The sequence below is a fragment of the Chiloscyllium plagiosum genome, unplaced genomic scaffold, assembly GCF_037043375.1.
Source record: "Chiloscyllium plagiosum isolate Xiang-an unplaced genomic scaffold, Cpla_swu_hap1 HiC_scaffold_18, whole genome shotgun sequence".
In the NCBI taxonomy this organism is placed as follows: Eukaryota; Metazoa; Chordata; class Chondrichthyes; order Orectolobiformes; family Hemiscylliidae; genus Chiloscyllium; species Chiloscyllium plagiosum.
In genome coordinates, this window is record NW_028270156.1 from 70,539,780 (window position 1) to 70,555,152 (window position 15,373).

At 45.2% G+C, this 15,373-nt stretch overlaps 1 protein-coding gene across 3 annotated transcripts in view; it reads left to right on the forward strand.

Annotated features, from left to right (window-relative positions):
- Positions 1 to 15,373, forward strand: part of LOC122557968 (excitatory amino acid transporter 2-like) — a 292,029-nt gene that overhangs the window by 30,390 nt on the left and 246,266 nt on the right. For 2 of the 3 annotated variants that reach the window (XM_043706266.2, XM_043706265.2), the window contains exon 2: positions 1,962 to 2,153. The exons of the other annotated variant lie outside the window; for it this stretch is intronic. In XM_043706266.2, the coding sequence (XP_043562201.1) occupies positions 2,086 to 2,153 (68 nt within the window). In that variant the 5' untranslated portion in view covers positions 1,962 to 2,085. The remainder of the gene's footprint in view (positions 1 to 1,961; positions 2,154 to 15,373) is intronic. 3 annotated transcript variants of the gene reach the window in all.

Sequence of the window (15,373 nt, forward strand, 5' to 3'; positions counted from 1 at the left end):
CAGTGTCGGGTGGGGGAGGGAGATCGAGCCCAGTGTGGGGGGGAGAGGGAGATTTCGAGCCCAGTGTGGGGGGAAGAAGGAGATCGAGCCCAGTGTGGGGGGAGGGAGATCGAGCCCAGTGTGGGGGGGGGGGGAGATCGAGCCCAGTGAGAGGTGGAGAGGGAGATCGAGCCCAGTGTGGGGGAAGGGAGATTGAGCCCAGTGTGGGGGGGGAGGGAGATCGAGCCCAGTGTGGGGGGGAAGAAAGAGATCGCGCCCAGTGTGGGGGGGGGAGGGAGATCGAGCCCAGTGTGGGGGGGAAGAAAGAGATCGAACCCAGTGTGGGGGGGAGGGAGATCGAGCCCAGTGTGGGAGGGAGGGAGATCGAGCCCAGTGTGGGGGGGAGAAGGAGATCGAGCCCAGTGTGGGGGGAGGGAGATCGAGCCCAGTGTGGGAGGGAGGGAGATCGAGCCCAGTGAGGGGGGGGAGAAGGAGATCGAGCCCAGTGTGGGGGAGAGGGAGATCGAGCCCAATGTGGGGGGGAGAGGGAGATCGATCCCATTGTGAGCGGGAGAGGGAGATCGATCCCAGTGTGGGGGGGGAAGAGGGAGATCGAGCCCAGTGTCAGGGGGAGTGGGAGATTGAGCCCAGTGTGGGGCGGGGGAGAGGGAGATTGAGCCCAGTGTGGGGCGGGGGGGAGAGGGAGATCGAGCCCAAAGTCAGGGGAGAGGGAGATTGAGCCCACTGTGGGGGGGAGAGGGAGATCGATCCCAGTGTCAGGGGGAGTGGGAGATTGAGCCCAGTGGGGGGGGGGGGGGGGGGGGGGGGGGGAAGAGTGAGATCGAGCTCGGTGTGGGAGAGTGAGAGATTGAGCCCAGTGTCCGGGGGAGATAGAGCCCAGTGTTGGGGAGGAGAGGGAGAGCCCAGTGTTGGGTTAGGGGGACCGCACCCAGTGCAGGGGGAGAGAGATCGAGCCCTCGTGGGGAAAACCCACCGTGGAGTGACTGCAGGCCCATGGCTAGAGAAGGACAGTAACTGGGAACTTTTAACGTTATTTCTTATTTATTTCTTTGTAATGGGTAGAACTGTACTGCTGAACTTTTAATTTATTTCTGTAGTTTTCTGCATTTTACCTGTGATGTTTGTACCTAGTGTAGTGCCGTGAAGGGTGATGTTGCAAACCTTTCACTGTACCGGTGCATTCCTTATTTCGAAACCCCAGGTGGGTATTTGTTGCTGAACCTGCTCCCGTTTGTTAGGACAGACAGGATTGTGCCCAGACATGACAGAATGGGGGCAGGGCGGAAAATGTGTTGCTGGATAAGCGCAGCGGGTCAGGCAGCATCCAAGGAACAGGAGAATCGACGTTTCGGGCATAAGCCCTTCTTCAGGAATGGGGGCAGGGGCCACTTGTATTGCATTGGATTATTTGCACAGGGACTATACTGGGATACAGTTCATTCAGTTAGACAATAGCTGTTTATGTTCATTCAAACATTACAATTTTAATTCCAAGTCCTGAGAGCAAGTCGTGTATGCAAATGGTGAGCAACAGGGGTCTAGCAAAGATCCCTGTGAAATATGCGGGTTTCTCAACCGTCCTTACTTCTTTAAACGCTATTAGCAAAGGCTTCTATCCATGTCTCCACCAGTCCTGTTTCTGTTTCAATATGACTTATCAGGAAATGCCTGTAGCAACAGGTTCCAGATCCTACTTATTCTCCAGGTAAAGATATTACTCCTGAATTCCATATTGGATTTCTGAGTGACTTACCGATGTTGGTGTCTGGTCTCCCCACCAGCGGGAATATTTTATCCATGTTTGTCCTGTCAAACCCTCACATGATTTTCCAGACCCATCAAGTCGCCCATTTGCAAAGAGGACCCCGTAAAACCTGTTGAGTTTTTCTGCTGATGGTTTCACCGTCGTTCTGGTATCATCCTTGTAAATCATTTTCTCTTTCCCTTTTTGTTTTCTTTAGTGCGCCGATACACCCATCCTTCGAGTATTTAAAGTCTTGCGTTTTGTCGCAGCCTTCTTCAATTCGGTGTCATTCGAACATTCCAATTTTAATTCCAATTCCTGAGAGCGAGTCGTGTATGTAAATGATGAGCAACAGTGGTCCTAGCAACGATCCCTGTGAAATATCACTTCATACCTTCGGCCAGACTAGGTAAATATCTTTTGACCCTTTTCTCAGTTTTCTGTGTTGCAGTCAGTTTGTTTTGCATTCTGATCCATGCCCCTTGTCTGGGCACGCTCTCACCTCGATCTTGACACAATCATTTGGCACCTTATCAAAGTCTTTTGGGATAGTACAAACTTAGTGCTTCTTACATTACAGTTGAAGTTCAGTAAATTATGGCCACTGAGCATAGAAAAAGGCCCTTCAGCCCATTGAGGTTGCACCAATCAAGAACAACTGCTTGCCTATTCTAATGCACTTTCCAGCACTTGGCCCATATCTTTGGCATTGCAAGTGCACATCTAAATACTTAAATGTTGTGAAGGCTTCTGCCTATTAGAATCATGCAACATGGAAACTGGCCTTTCGATCCAACATAACCCCAAACTAAACTAGTCCCTCCTGCCTGCTCCTGGCCCATATCCCTCCACACCTTTCCTAGTCATCCACTTATCTGAAAGTCTTTTAAACGTTACAGTGAGTTCCAGATGCCCACTGCCCTCTGAATGAAAAGGTTTCTCCTCACATCTCCTCGATATCGTCTGCCCGTAATTTTAAATCTGTCCCCGAGTCACTGACCCCTCCATCAAGGGGTAAAGTTTTTTCCTTGCTGCCCAATTCATGTCCCTGACAATTTTACACATCTTCACTATGTCCCCTCTCAGTCTCCTCTGTTTGAAGGAAAACAACCCCATTCTATCCAATCTCTCTGCCTAATTGAAACTCTCCAGTGCAGGCAACATCCTGGTAGACGTCCTCTGCATCCTCTTCAATTCCTCCTAGAATGTGGCTCCCAGAGTTATACACAATACTCTCCTGTGGCCAAACCAACATTTTATACAAGTTCCAGCATAACCTCCCTGCTCTTAAACTCTACAACTCAGCTATCCCAGACATCTTCTGAAGCACTTTATCCACCTGTCCTGATACCTTAAGGAATATGCACCAAAGTCCCTCTAATTCTTGGTGCTTTCCAGCGTCCTACTGTTGATCTAATATTCCCTTGCCTTGTTTGTCCTACCCAAGTGCATCACCCTCACATCTATCCAGACTGAATCTCATTTTTCACCGATTGACCTATCTGACCAGCCCATCTATACCTCCTGTAATCTGAGGCTATCCTCCTCACTAGTTACCACCACACCAATTTTTATATCATCCGTGAACTTACTGATGAACCCTCCTATGTTCAATTTTAAATCATTTTTATACACCACAAACTGCAAAGGCCCCAACCTTACCCCCTGTGGGACCCCAATGGACACAGATTTCTAGTTGAAAATACAACCCTCAACCACCACCCTCTGCTTTCTGCCACTCAGTCAATTTTCGATCCAATTTGCCAAATTTCCTTGGATTCAATGGACTCTAACCTTTGCTTTCAGACTCCCATGTGGGACCTTAACAAAAACCTTACTAAAGTCCAAGTAGATGACATCAAAAATATCGCCCTCATCCACACACCTGGTCATCTCTTCAAAACATTCAATCGAGTTGCTTCCCGTAGTTTCCCACCATTGGGTTAGACTGTCCGGCCTGTAGTTTCCTGGTCTACCCTTTGCCCCCTTCCTGAGTAATGGTACCACATTGGCTGTCCTCTGGCACTTCTCCTGTAGCCAGGGAGGAATTGAAAATTATTGCTCACGCCCCTGCTGCTTCCTCCCTTGTCTCACTGACAATGTCATCTGGCCCTGGACAGTGATTTACTTTTAAGATAGCCAGATCACTCAGAAACTCCTCTCTGTCTGTGCGAATTATTTTAATTGTGCAATAGGCATTCTCCCTGATTTCTATACCCACATCATTCCTCCCATTCATGAACACTGAGGCAAAGTATTCATTTAAAACCTTAACTACATCCAAAGGCTCTACACATAAATTAATGAGCCCTAAGCTTTCCCTGATTATCCATTTATCCTTAATGCACCTGTAAAATAACTTGGGATTTTCCTTTACCTGCCATTATCCTTTCATATCCTCTCCCAATCTCCTTATTTGAGTTCCCTCTTGCACGTTCTGTACCCTGTGGTGTGTCTGCTGTTGAACCCTCTGTATCTGCCATAATCTCTCTTTCTCTTAATCCAAACCTGTGGATTCAGCTGTGGCATCCAGTGTTGACTTGATTTGATGGTCCCTCTCTTCATCTTAATCCTTATTGAAATATGTTGGCCCTGTACTCTCCTCACTTCCTCTTGCCTATGTTTCACAGCTCCGACACACATTTAGCTAAAAATATCTGCTCCCAGTCCACTCTGGCGAAGTCGTACCTGATCTTATTAAAATGAGCCTCCTCCCCAATTGAGAACTTTGATTTCAGGCCCTTCCTTGTCCTTTTTCATAACAGGGTCATTATCACCTCCCCATCACCTCCCAGTAATCTCTGTATCACGTGGTATTTCTGAGACCGTGTCTTCTGAAAACCTAGCCAGGGGAAACATCCTTCCTGCATCTATCCTGTAAGAATTTGGTATTTTCAAGTAACAGTCTCTCACTTATCTAAACTTCGGAGAATATAGGCATAGTCTGCTTGAGCTTCCCTCATAATTACATTACATAGAATTCCCTACACTGTGGAAACAGGCCATTTGGCCCAACAAGTCCATACAGACCCTCTGAGAAGTATCCCACCCAGACCCATTCCCCTACCCTATAACTCTACATTTCCCCTGACTAATGCACCTAACCTACTCATCCCCGCACACTATGGGAAATTTCCCACGGCCAATCCACCTGATCTGCACATCTTTGGATTGTGGGAGGAAACCAGAGCACCCGGAAACCCACGCAGACACGGGGAAGAATGTGCAAGACAGTCACCCGAGGCTGGAATTGAACCTGGTCTCTGGAGCTGTGAGGCAGCAGTGCTAACCACTGAGCCACTGTAATACAATCCACCCATCTCTGGAATTAGCTTGATTCAGCCTTGTTGCATTCTGTCTATGGCAAATATGTCTGCATAAAGCATACCCCTTATGAAATAAAGGCCAACATGCCACTTACCTTTTTAATTGCTTCCTGAAGAAGGGCGTCTGCCCGAAATGTCGATTCTCCTGCTCCTCGGATGCTGCCTGGCCTGCTGTGTTTTTTCAGCACCACACTTTTCAACTCTGGTCTCCAGCATCTGCAGTCCTCACTTGCTCCTAATTGCTTCCTGAACCTGCATGTTAACTGTACAAACAGGGACACCTGCATCCCTTTCAAGATCAGTACGTCTCTCTCTGCTTTTCATCATTTAAGAGATACTCCATATTGTTGTCTTTCTAGCCAAAGGTTCTCCACATTGCATTCCATCTGCTAAATTTCAGCCTAACCTTTCCAAATCTCCTTGAAATGACTTTTTAATCCTCCTCCCAAACTCCCACTTCCACCTTGTTTCATGTTAACTTGGAAATTTTACATTGAATCTCTCATCCTATGTCATTGATGGGGCTAGTGAATAGCCAGGGTGCTTTGGTCCTGAGCCTTACAGGTCTCCACATAGTCCAAGCTTACCAACCTGAAAATGACCCATTTAGTCCCACTGCCTGTTTCAGTTCATTAACCGATTCTCAATTCATGCCAATATATTCTCTCCAATCCTATCTACTCTAATCTTGTTTCTCAGCCTCCTGCATGCTGTCTTATCAAAAGCCATCTGGAAATCTAAACAGGCAAACGCACAGTTCCCCTTATCTACTCTGTTCATTACATCCACAAAATAAAACCTTTAATAGGTTTGTCAAATGTGATCGCCACATCCCTTTCCCATGCTGACTGCCCAATCTTATCAATTATTTCGAGGCTTACTGTTCTTGCATCCAGCATTTGTAGGCCTTTCTCTTAAGGTTCGATTTTAGTCTCACTTTAATCGTCTATGGTGTCTAGTGTTTTGTTGTGCAATTATTTTTGAAATTGGTGAACTTAGCTGGCTGCAGAGATAGAGCTGGAGAATGGACTAGCTGGGTAGCTCTCTCAGGAGCCAGAACAGACACAGCGGAACAAATGGCTTCCCTAACTACTGTCAAGTTCTATGATTTAACGATTTCTGTACCTTTTTTGATCTCCTTGTTGAATATTTCCCACTGCTGTTCAATTCCTTTGTTGACATCCCACCAAAATGAGTTCTGTTTTTGCCTCAGTTTTGCATATGTCTTTTGCAATAATAATTTTACTCAATTGCCTTATGTTCTCCCCACTGCCCCCTGTCTTTTTTTTCTTATTTGCACTAGTTCATTTCTAATGATTAGATCTTGCAATAGTTCTTTGCCTGTGGATTTGAGCTCTGAGGGGGTCCAGTGAGCACTGTAGACAGAAGAACACCTGTACTTTAATACTCCATTATCAATAAAGTTACTCATAAGAGGCTTTTAACCAAGAGTTGGAGGTCATGAAATCAAAACCAAATATTTGATCTGGCTGGGAAATTAGCTGAGTAGCTCAATATGAAGCCAGATGTCAGGATGTGAATAGTGGTATTCCACAAGGACCCTTATTCGGGCTTCAGCTATTGGTTATGATTATTAATGACTTAAATGAAGGGATAGAAGACCAAATCTTCAAGTTTGCCAAAGACACAAAGATTAGTTTCACTTTAAGCAGAGTTGGTGAAAACAAACATTTGTGGAGCCATTATGTGGCCTCTTCTGGAGCGCTGTGTCGAGTTCTGGTCACCCTGTTAGAGGAAGGAGATTATTGAGCTGAAGAGGGCTCAGAAGAGATTTCCCAGGATGTTGCCGGGTTTGGAAGATTTGAGTTATAAAGAAAGGTTGGATAAGCTGGGAACGTTTTCACTCGGAGGTTGAGAGGCGACCTGATAGAATAGCGAGAGGTGTAGATAGAGTTAATGGGTGTTGTCGTTTCCCTAGGATGGAGGATTTCAAGACTAGGGGACACATTTTTAATGTGAGAGGAGAGAGATTACATGAGAGGCAATTTTTTTACAGAGAGGATGGTTCACGTGTGGAATGAACTTCCTGAGGGAATGGTGGATGTGGGCACAGTTACAATCTTTAAAAGACATTGGGATGGATACATGAATAGGAAAGGTTTGGAGGGATATGGGCAAAGAGCAGGCAGGTGGGTCTAGTTTAGTGTGGGACTATGTTCAGCATGGACCAGTTGGACTGAAGAGTCTGTTTCCATGCTGTATGACTCTATGACTTGAAGACTCTCTTAATAGATTGACGATCGGATTTCAATTTAGACTTGTAAGGGCTTCATCAAGATTGTAGTGTACTACAAGAAGTGGAAGTCAAAAGAGATTTGCAGGTTCAGGTACATAGATCATTAAAATGTCATAAACATGTCCAGAAAATAATAAACTAATGGGAGTCTGGTCTTTATATCCAGATTAATCAAATGCAACAGGTAGCAGCTATTTTTGAATTTACAAACCCTGGTTAGACCACGGGTGGAGTCACAGAAGACTCCGGAGAATAATTCTGGGTAGCACACCTTAGGATGGCCTTGAAGGGAGTGCAGTGTAAATGTTCCAGAATGATATGTTAAAGCAAAGGATCAAACTACAAAGATTATAGGGAGACACTACACAAGCTGGGAATGTATTCCTTGGGGCTGACAAGGTGGCTGAGAGGTTAAGGCGATGGACTGCTAATCCATTGTGCTTTGCATGCATGGGTTCGAATCCCACTATTGGTGCTTTAGGGCAGCACAGTGGCTTAGTGGTTAGCAATACTTCCTCACAGCACCAGGGTCCCAGGTTCGATCCCAGCCTCGGGCGACTGTCTGTGTGGAGTTTGCACATTCTCCTCGTGTCTGCGTGGGTTTCCTCCGGGTGCTCCGGTTTCCTCCCACAATCCAAAGATGTGCAGGTCAGGTGAATTAGCCATGTTAAATTACCCATAGTATTAGGTACATTAGTTAGAGGGAACTGGGTCTGGGTGGGTTACTGTTCAGAGCGTCTGTGTGGACTTGTTAAGCCGAATGGCCTGTTTCCACACTGTAGGGAATCTAATGTTAGAAATCAGAAGGTAAAGGCATAACTGGATCTAGGTTTTTAAGATGTTACTTGAGGAGATAGACTTCAATTCTTCATTAATGGTATATGGTTATTTCTGACAAGACCAGAATTTATTGTCCATCTCTCATTGACCTTGAGGCACTAAATCTGTGTGCTGTAGGTACTGTCATGACTCAATGAGAACAATACGCCATTAATTGACCCCCCACTATTCCACAAGCCATGTGTAACTACCCAACTAAACCACCAAGGTGATCCACTTGGCTGATGGACTGCAAGTCACTTGAACACAATTCCCACCAGGTTTCATCATTAGCAGGAAAATAACTCGATTTGTTGTGAACCATTTTAGTTTTTAACAAATGACAATAAGTGGATTTCTAATGAATGCTACGCAACTTAAACCGCATACCTTTAAAATCTCCAAACACCCATATATTCATTCATAAGACAGACGAAAAAGATGTTTGCACTCAAATATAATGGGCAGAATAATATGAGCAAAGAATAACAAATTCTGCCGTTCAGAGTCGTCGAGGGGACAAGGTTGGAATGAGTTGGGTCCGACAATGCTTCTCATTTTCTGAATATTTCTGAGTGCAGAGCAAAGATGGATCTTTGATTCAGTAGCTGTTCAGTTGGATCTAGGGCTTTCCTTGTGGTAGAATTCTTCCTTTTCAGAGTCTTTAGCTTTGTGTGTTTCATTCACAGGGGGAGAGCCCTTGTTTGTGGGCTTCTCGCTGTCTGAGTGCACAGGTCTCTGAAACTGCAATTCACAGCAAAGCCAAGAGCCTGCTGCCAATTCCTTTGCTGAGAGATTCCTGGTGCCACCCTGTCTCGCAAAATATCCACCTCACTGCTGCAAAAGCTGACATTATCTTGTGTAGTCAAAATGAACCACAGAATCACACTGACCCTTCCAGTTGGAATGATTCCCCCCCCCTCCCCACCTTTTTCTTTTAGCAACAGCAGAGTGCAGCTTCCACTTTCCAGTTTATTGTGATAAAGAAATCGCTGCGTCTTACCGTACACCCACAATGTTGTTCGTGAGAGAGTTTGAGGATTTCAGTGAACAGCAATGAAGGAGTGATGATACCTCTCTAAGTCAGGGTGGTGGGTAGTTTAGCTGGGAGTGGGTGATACTGTTCCCACCTGCCCTTGTTCTACTTTTGAAGAGGTAAAGGTCAGGAAGGTGCTGTTAAACAAACCTTGGTGCATTGTGATTTGGTGATTTAGTGCATTGTACAGATGGTGCATCCTCCTGCAATGTGGATGAGGTTAAGGTTTTGTGTGGTCAGTCGGATAGCAGTCCATATTTGTCCATGGCTGGTGTCAAGCTTCTTGAGTGTTGTTGGAGCTGCACTCAATCAGGCACGTGAAGGTGTGTTCCTTGGAGGTGGTGAATATGCTTTAGGGAGTCAGGAGGTGAGATTGGAGCCTCTGACCTGTTCTTGCAGCCACAGTATCTATATTCCAGTCCAGATTAGTTTCTGGTCAATGGTAACCCCCAGGAATTGATCAGCTCTGCTTTCATCCCTGTCATGGGCTCTCACTCCCACTCACTGCCTAAAAATATTATCCCTCACTTCCCCTGTGTGTCCCTTCTCTGGAACATTAAACTTGTGCCATCAACAAATGGGAGCAGAATTGCTTTAGCCACTTTATCTAAATCTGCCATAATCCTGTATACCTTTATCAAATCTCTCCTTAAACTTTGTTCCAGGGTGAACAGCCCCAGCCTCTCTAGTCTAACCTCATCGCTAAAACCCCTCATTCCTGGAACTGTTGACGGATCACCTTCACAACCGTCTTAGGGACCTTCATGTACTTTTTAAGGCAAGTTCACCAGAAATGGACATGATCTAATTGTGGCTTAACCTGAGGTCGACTCAGCAACTCTGTTGTGGCAGCAGGTGAGGGAAGATGTCGGAGGGTTAGTGAGAGTGGTAGAGCCTGAAGGCGAAAGTGAGGACTACAGCTGCTGGAGATCAGAGTAAAGTGTGTGGTGCTGGAAAAGCACAGCAGGTCAGGCAGCACCCAGGGAGCAGGGGGTAGAGCGTGAGTCTTGTAGGGATGTAAGTAGACGGCTAGAGATAGAATGAGTGTGAGGCAGAATTAGAATTAGCTTTATTGTCACATGAATACAGTGAAAAGTTTACAAGTCGCCACTTATGGTGCTGTCTTAGGTACGATACCTAGGTACAAAATCCTGAGTACAAATTCTTAGGAAAATAAAGAAATAAGATGTCCAGCATTACAGACTTACAAAATCATAGTAATACATTAGAAAAATAAAGAGATAAAAACTTCAGAATACCAGTCCTTCCATGATAATATAATAAAGGAAGAAAAGAGAAATTAAGAATAGAATTTAAAACAAAGTACACTTAATCCATTGGTTCTGGGGTTGAGGACCCAAGCATGCGTGCACGCGCACTCACAAGCACTCACACTCACACACACTCTCACACACCACACACACACACACAGATAAACACACACAGACAACTGACACACACACAGATGCACATAGACACACAGACACACGCACAGATACACACACATCAACAGACACAGACACACACACAAACTCACACACACACACAGACACACATACAGATACACACACATAGACAGACACACACAGACTCATACACATGCAAATACACACACTCACACTGACACACACACATTCTCACACGCAGACATGCAGTTTTACAGACACACCCTCCCTCCCTTAGTGATTTCAAATGAACTTATTGGACTATAACCTGGTGTCATGTGACTTCTGACTTTGCCCACCACAATCCAACACCTGCATCACCACATCAGAGATAAAGGAGTGCGCAGGACAGCAGATATCAGTTCAGGAACGTCATAAAGCCCAGTGCCCTCAATATTGTGGCCACAAGAGCAGGTCCAAGGCTAAGAATTCTGTGGTGGTTAAGTTTCAAACTGACTCTCCAATGCCTGTCCACCGTCTACAAGGCACAAGTCAGGAGTGTGATGTAATACTGCCCACTTGCCTGGATGGGTGCAGCTCCTACAAGGGGTTTGACACCATCCAGGACAAAGCAGTTCGCTTGATTGACTCCACATCCACAAGTCCCCTTCAGCGCACTGCCACGCTGTGTGCCAAAGTTGCCACTCTTCAGCGCCATCTTGCCCCTCTGATACCCTCGCCCCTGTGAGTTCTCAGGACCAAGTGATTTCGAGCTTTTGAGTTTTCCTGGATTATCGAAAGCCTAACCATGTGTTTGTGCATTAGAAAACAACTCAGATATATAAATATCTACCACCAGGTTTGCAGAACAATGCTACAAGCAGTTCCACATCTTCAGTGTACATTTGTTTTTATTCCTTCTTTCCCACCCTGGGCTGCAGCTCATTCTTTATACTGTTACGATCCTGTTGGCCGACACACAAACAGTTTGCAATTTTTGCAGCAGGAAGAGAACAGAAGCCTTTAGCTGTAACAGAGAGAGGAATAACAGCTTCCACATCCAGCTTTAAGAATGGCAATCCAGAGCATGTTAATTAATGCTTCCACGGTAGCAAGAGGCTGAAACCTTTGTCTGGAGATATCTTTCAGTGAGTACAGCAGGACCGGAAGGACTGTGAATGCTTCCCACTGCAGTTCATTGAAACCATCGACAGGACGGACTTTAAGGACATAACAACTAACGAGGGATCTACCTGTGGGATTGTGTTCAAATAACAACCGAAACCAGTGAGTGGCGTGAACGGCCTCTTTTATTCAGCGACCACTGCACAAGTTCGAGGCAGCGATAGAATCCCAAAATACAGTTCTTACAGGAGCCCCTTTATACACAGTCCTGACATATATTAAAATTCCATGACTATGGTGTTGCATTGTTTTATCTATAGAACACAAAAGGTTTGAAGGGCTTCTGGCCTGGGAGACAGGAGATGTTAAAAGATGTAGACAGAAGTGGGTGCTGGAGATTAGAGTCAAGATTGGAGTGGTGCTGGAAAAACACAGCAGGTCAGGCGGCATCCGTGGAGCTGGAGCAGAAGCAGGAGCCCTCCTGATGAAGGACTTTTGCCTGAAAGGTCGATTTTTCCTGCTCCTCGGATGCTGCCTGGCCTGCTGTGCTCATCTTGATGTGAAAAGATGTGCTAAGTGCTGGCTGTTACTTTTGATGAAATTAAAGATGTCTGTCCAGTTTGCTTGCATATTCAAGAGGAGTCAGTTATTTTGTCTTTTAAATTAGTAAATGTTAGTAAAATTACTAGGCCTAAGCTTCTTGGGGGAGGGGGAACTGCAATGCTATTTGGGGGGAGAGGGAATTGCAATGCTATTTGGTGGAGGAGGAATTACAATGCTATTAGGCAGGAACTGGGGCGCCTAAATTGGGAACAGATGTTCTCAGGGAAATGCAGAACAGAAATGTGGAGTTGTTTAGGAAGCACCTGCTGATAGTGCTGGACAGGTTTGTCCCACTGACGCAAGGAAAGGATGGTGGGGTGAAAGGACTTTGGATGACAAGGGATGTGGGACATCTAGTCAAGAGGAAGAAGGAAACTGACTTAAGGTTGAGGAGGCAAGGATCAGACAGGGCTCTAGAGGGTTACAAGGTAACCAGGAAGGAATTGAAGAATGGACTTAGGAGACCTCAAAGCGGGCATGAGAAAGCTTTAGTGCGTAGTATTAAGGAAAACTCTAAGGCATTTAAGGTTATGTTAGGAACAAGAGGATGACCAGAGTGAGGGTAGGGCTGATCAGTGATAGTGAAGGGAACTTGCACCTGCAGTCGGAGAAAGTAGGGGAGATCCTTAATGAATACTTTGCGTCAGTATTCTCTACTGAGAGGGACCTTGTCGTTTGTGAGGACAGCATGAAACAGGAAGTTATGCTTGAACAGGTTGATGTTAGGAAGGAGGATATGCTGAAAATTTTGAAAAACATAAGGGTAGATAAAACCCCTGACAGGTTATACCGTAGATGACTGCAGGAATTGAGGGAAGAGATTGCTGCGCCTTTGGCAATGATCTGTGCATTCTCACTGTCCACTGGAGTAGTACCAGATGATTGGAGGGTGGCAAATGTTATTCCCTTCTTCAAGAAAGGGAATAGGGATAATCCTGGGAATTACAGACCAGTCAGTCTTTCGTCAGTGATGGGCAAAGTATTGCGGAGTATTCTGAGAGACAGGATTTATGATTACTTGGAAAACCATAGTTTGATTAGAGATAGTCAGCATGGCTTTGTGAGGGACGGGTCATACCTCACAATGCATATTGAATTCTTTGAGGATGTGATAAAGCACGTTAATGAAGCTAGAGCAGTGGATGTGGTGTATATGGATTTTAGCAAAGCATTTGATAAGGTTCCCCAAGGTAGGCTCATTCAGAAAGTAAGGAGGCACGGGAAACAGGGAAATCTGGCTGTCAGGATACAGAATTTGCTGGCCCATAGAAGACAGAAGGTGGCGGTAGGTGGAAAGTATTCAACCTGGAGCTCAGTGACCAGTGGTGTTCTGCAGGGGTCAGTCCTGGGACCTCTGCTCTTTATGACTTTTATAAATGACTTGGATGAGGAAGTGAAAGGGTGGGTTGGTAAGTTTGCCGATGACACAAAGGTTGGTGGAGTTGTCGATAGTTTGGAGGGCTGTTGTAGTTTGTAACAGGATGCAGAGCTGGGCTGAGAAGTGGCAGATGGAGTTCAACCTGGAAAACTGTGAAGTCATTCACGTTGGAAGGTCAAATTTGAATGCAGAATACAGGGTTAAAGGCAGGATTCTTGGCAGTTCGAGGAACAGAGGGATCTTGGGGTCCATATCTATAGATCCCTCAAAGTTGCCACCCAAGTTGACGGTGTTGTTAAGAAGGCTTATGGTGTGTCTGCTTTCATTAGTGGGGGATTGAGCTTGAGAACCACAGGGTTATGCTGTAGCTCTATAGAGCCCTGTTTAGACCTCACTTGGAATATTATGTTCAGTTCTGGTCGATTCATTGTAAGAAAAATGTGGAAGTTTTGGAGAGGGTGCAGAGGAGATTTATCAGGATGCTGCCTGGACTGGAGGTCATGCCTTATGAAGAAAGGTTGATGGAGCTAGGGCTTTTCTCATTGGAGCGAAGAAGGATGAGAGGTGACTTGATCGAGGTGTACAAGATGTTGAGAGGCGTAGATAGAGTGGATAGCCAGAGACTTTTTCCCATGGTGGAAATATCTATCACAAGGGGACGTAATTTTAAGGTGATTGGAGGAAGGTTTAGGGGAGATGTCAGAGGTAGGGTCTTTACACAGAGAGTGGTGGGTGCATGGAATGCACTACCAGCGGTGGTAGTAGAGTCAGTTACATTAGGGACATTTCAGTGACTCTTGGGTAGGTACATGGAAGTTAGTACAATAAAGGGAATGTCGGTTAGTCTGATGTAGAGTAGGATAAAAGGCTGGCACAACTTTGAGGGCTGAAGGGCCTGTACGGTGCTGTACTGTTCTATGATCATTGTTGTATGTTGCCTATGCTCTAAATAAGTTAGAAATCACAATAAAAGAATAAATGACATTAAACTGATTACTGCCACTGGGTTGTGAGATTAATTTACCTTTGGTGGTATGAGTTACATTCATTCATGCAATTTCATGGCAGTGAGATTCTTAAAGGGATAATGGCCCAGTTGAAAGGTATTTAAGGTCCAGAGATGCTTGGTAAGGACTGATTAATATTATGTTTTGTGGATTGCTCGATATGAGATGGTTGGTAAGGGTTGATTAATATTATAATGTTTTGTGGAGAATTGATGGGGATGGTATTGTTCTGTGTGCTGAGTTAAACACTGCTTGTAATGCAGTCATGGGTTTGAAATTTGGATACTGCAGAATACTGTGGTTTTATGAATGAATGCGTAAAACCGTATGATAGTAAACAATGGGTTAATAAAGGCTTATGAATGAGTGGGAACCCAGTATTAATGAATGTAGCGATCTGGTGAGTGAGTTAATAAAGGTAGTCTTTAACACAATATCACACAACAGAATATCTCACAGTCCCCCCTTTTGATTCTACTGAGACCTCTTGAAAGAATCACACAATCCTTCTCCTCGCTTACAGATTTTTAACAGTTTGGAAACCACATTTTACAAAAAGAAAACACGTACAGTTAGAATAACAATAAGAAGCATCATGGGGGTCAGTCAGTCTGTGGTCCTGCTGTATTGTGAGATGCCTGTTTGATGTAGGAGGCATGAATCCAAGGCCTCCTCTCCTCTCACCTAGACAGC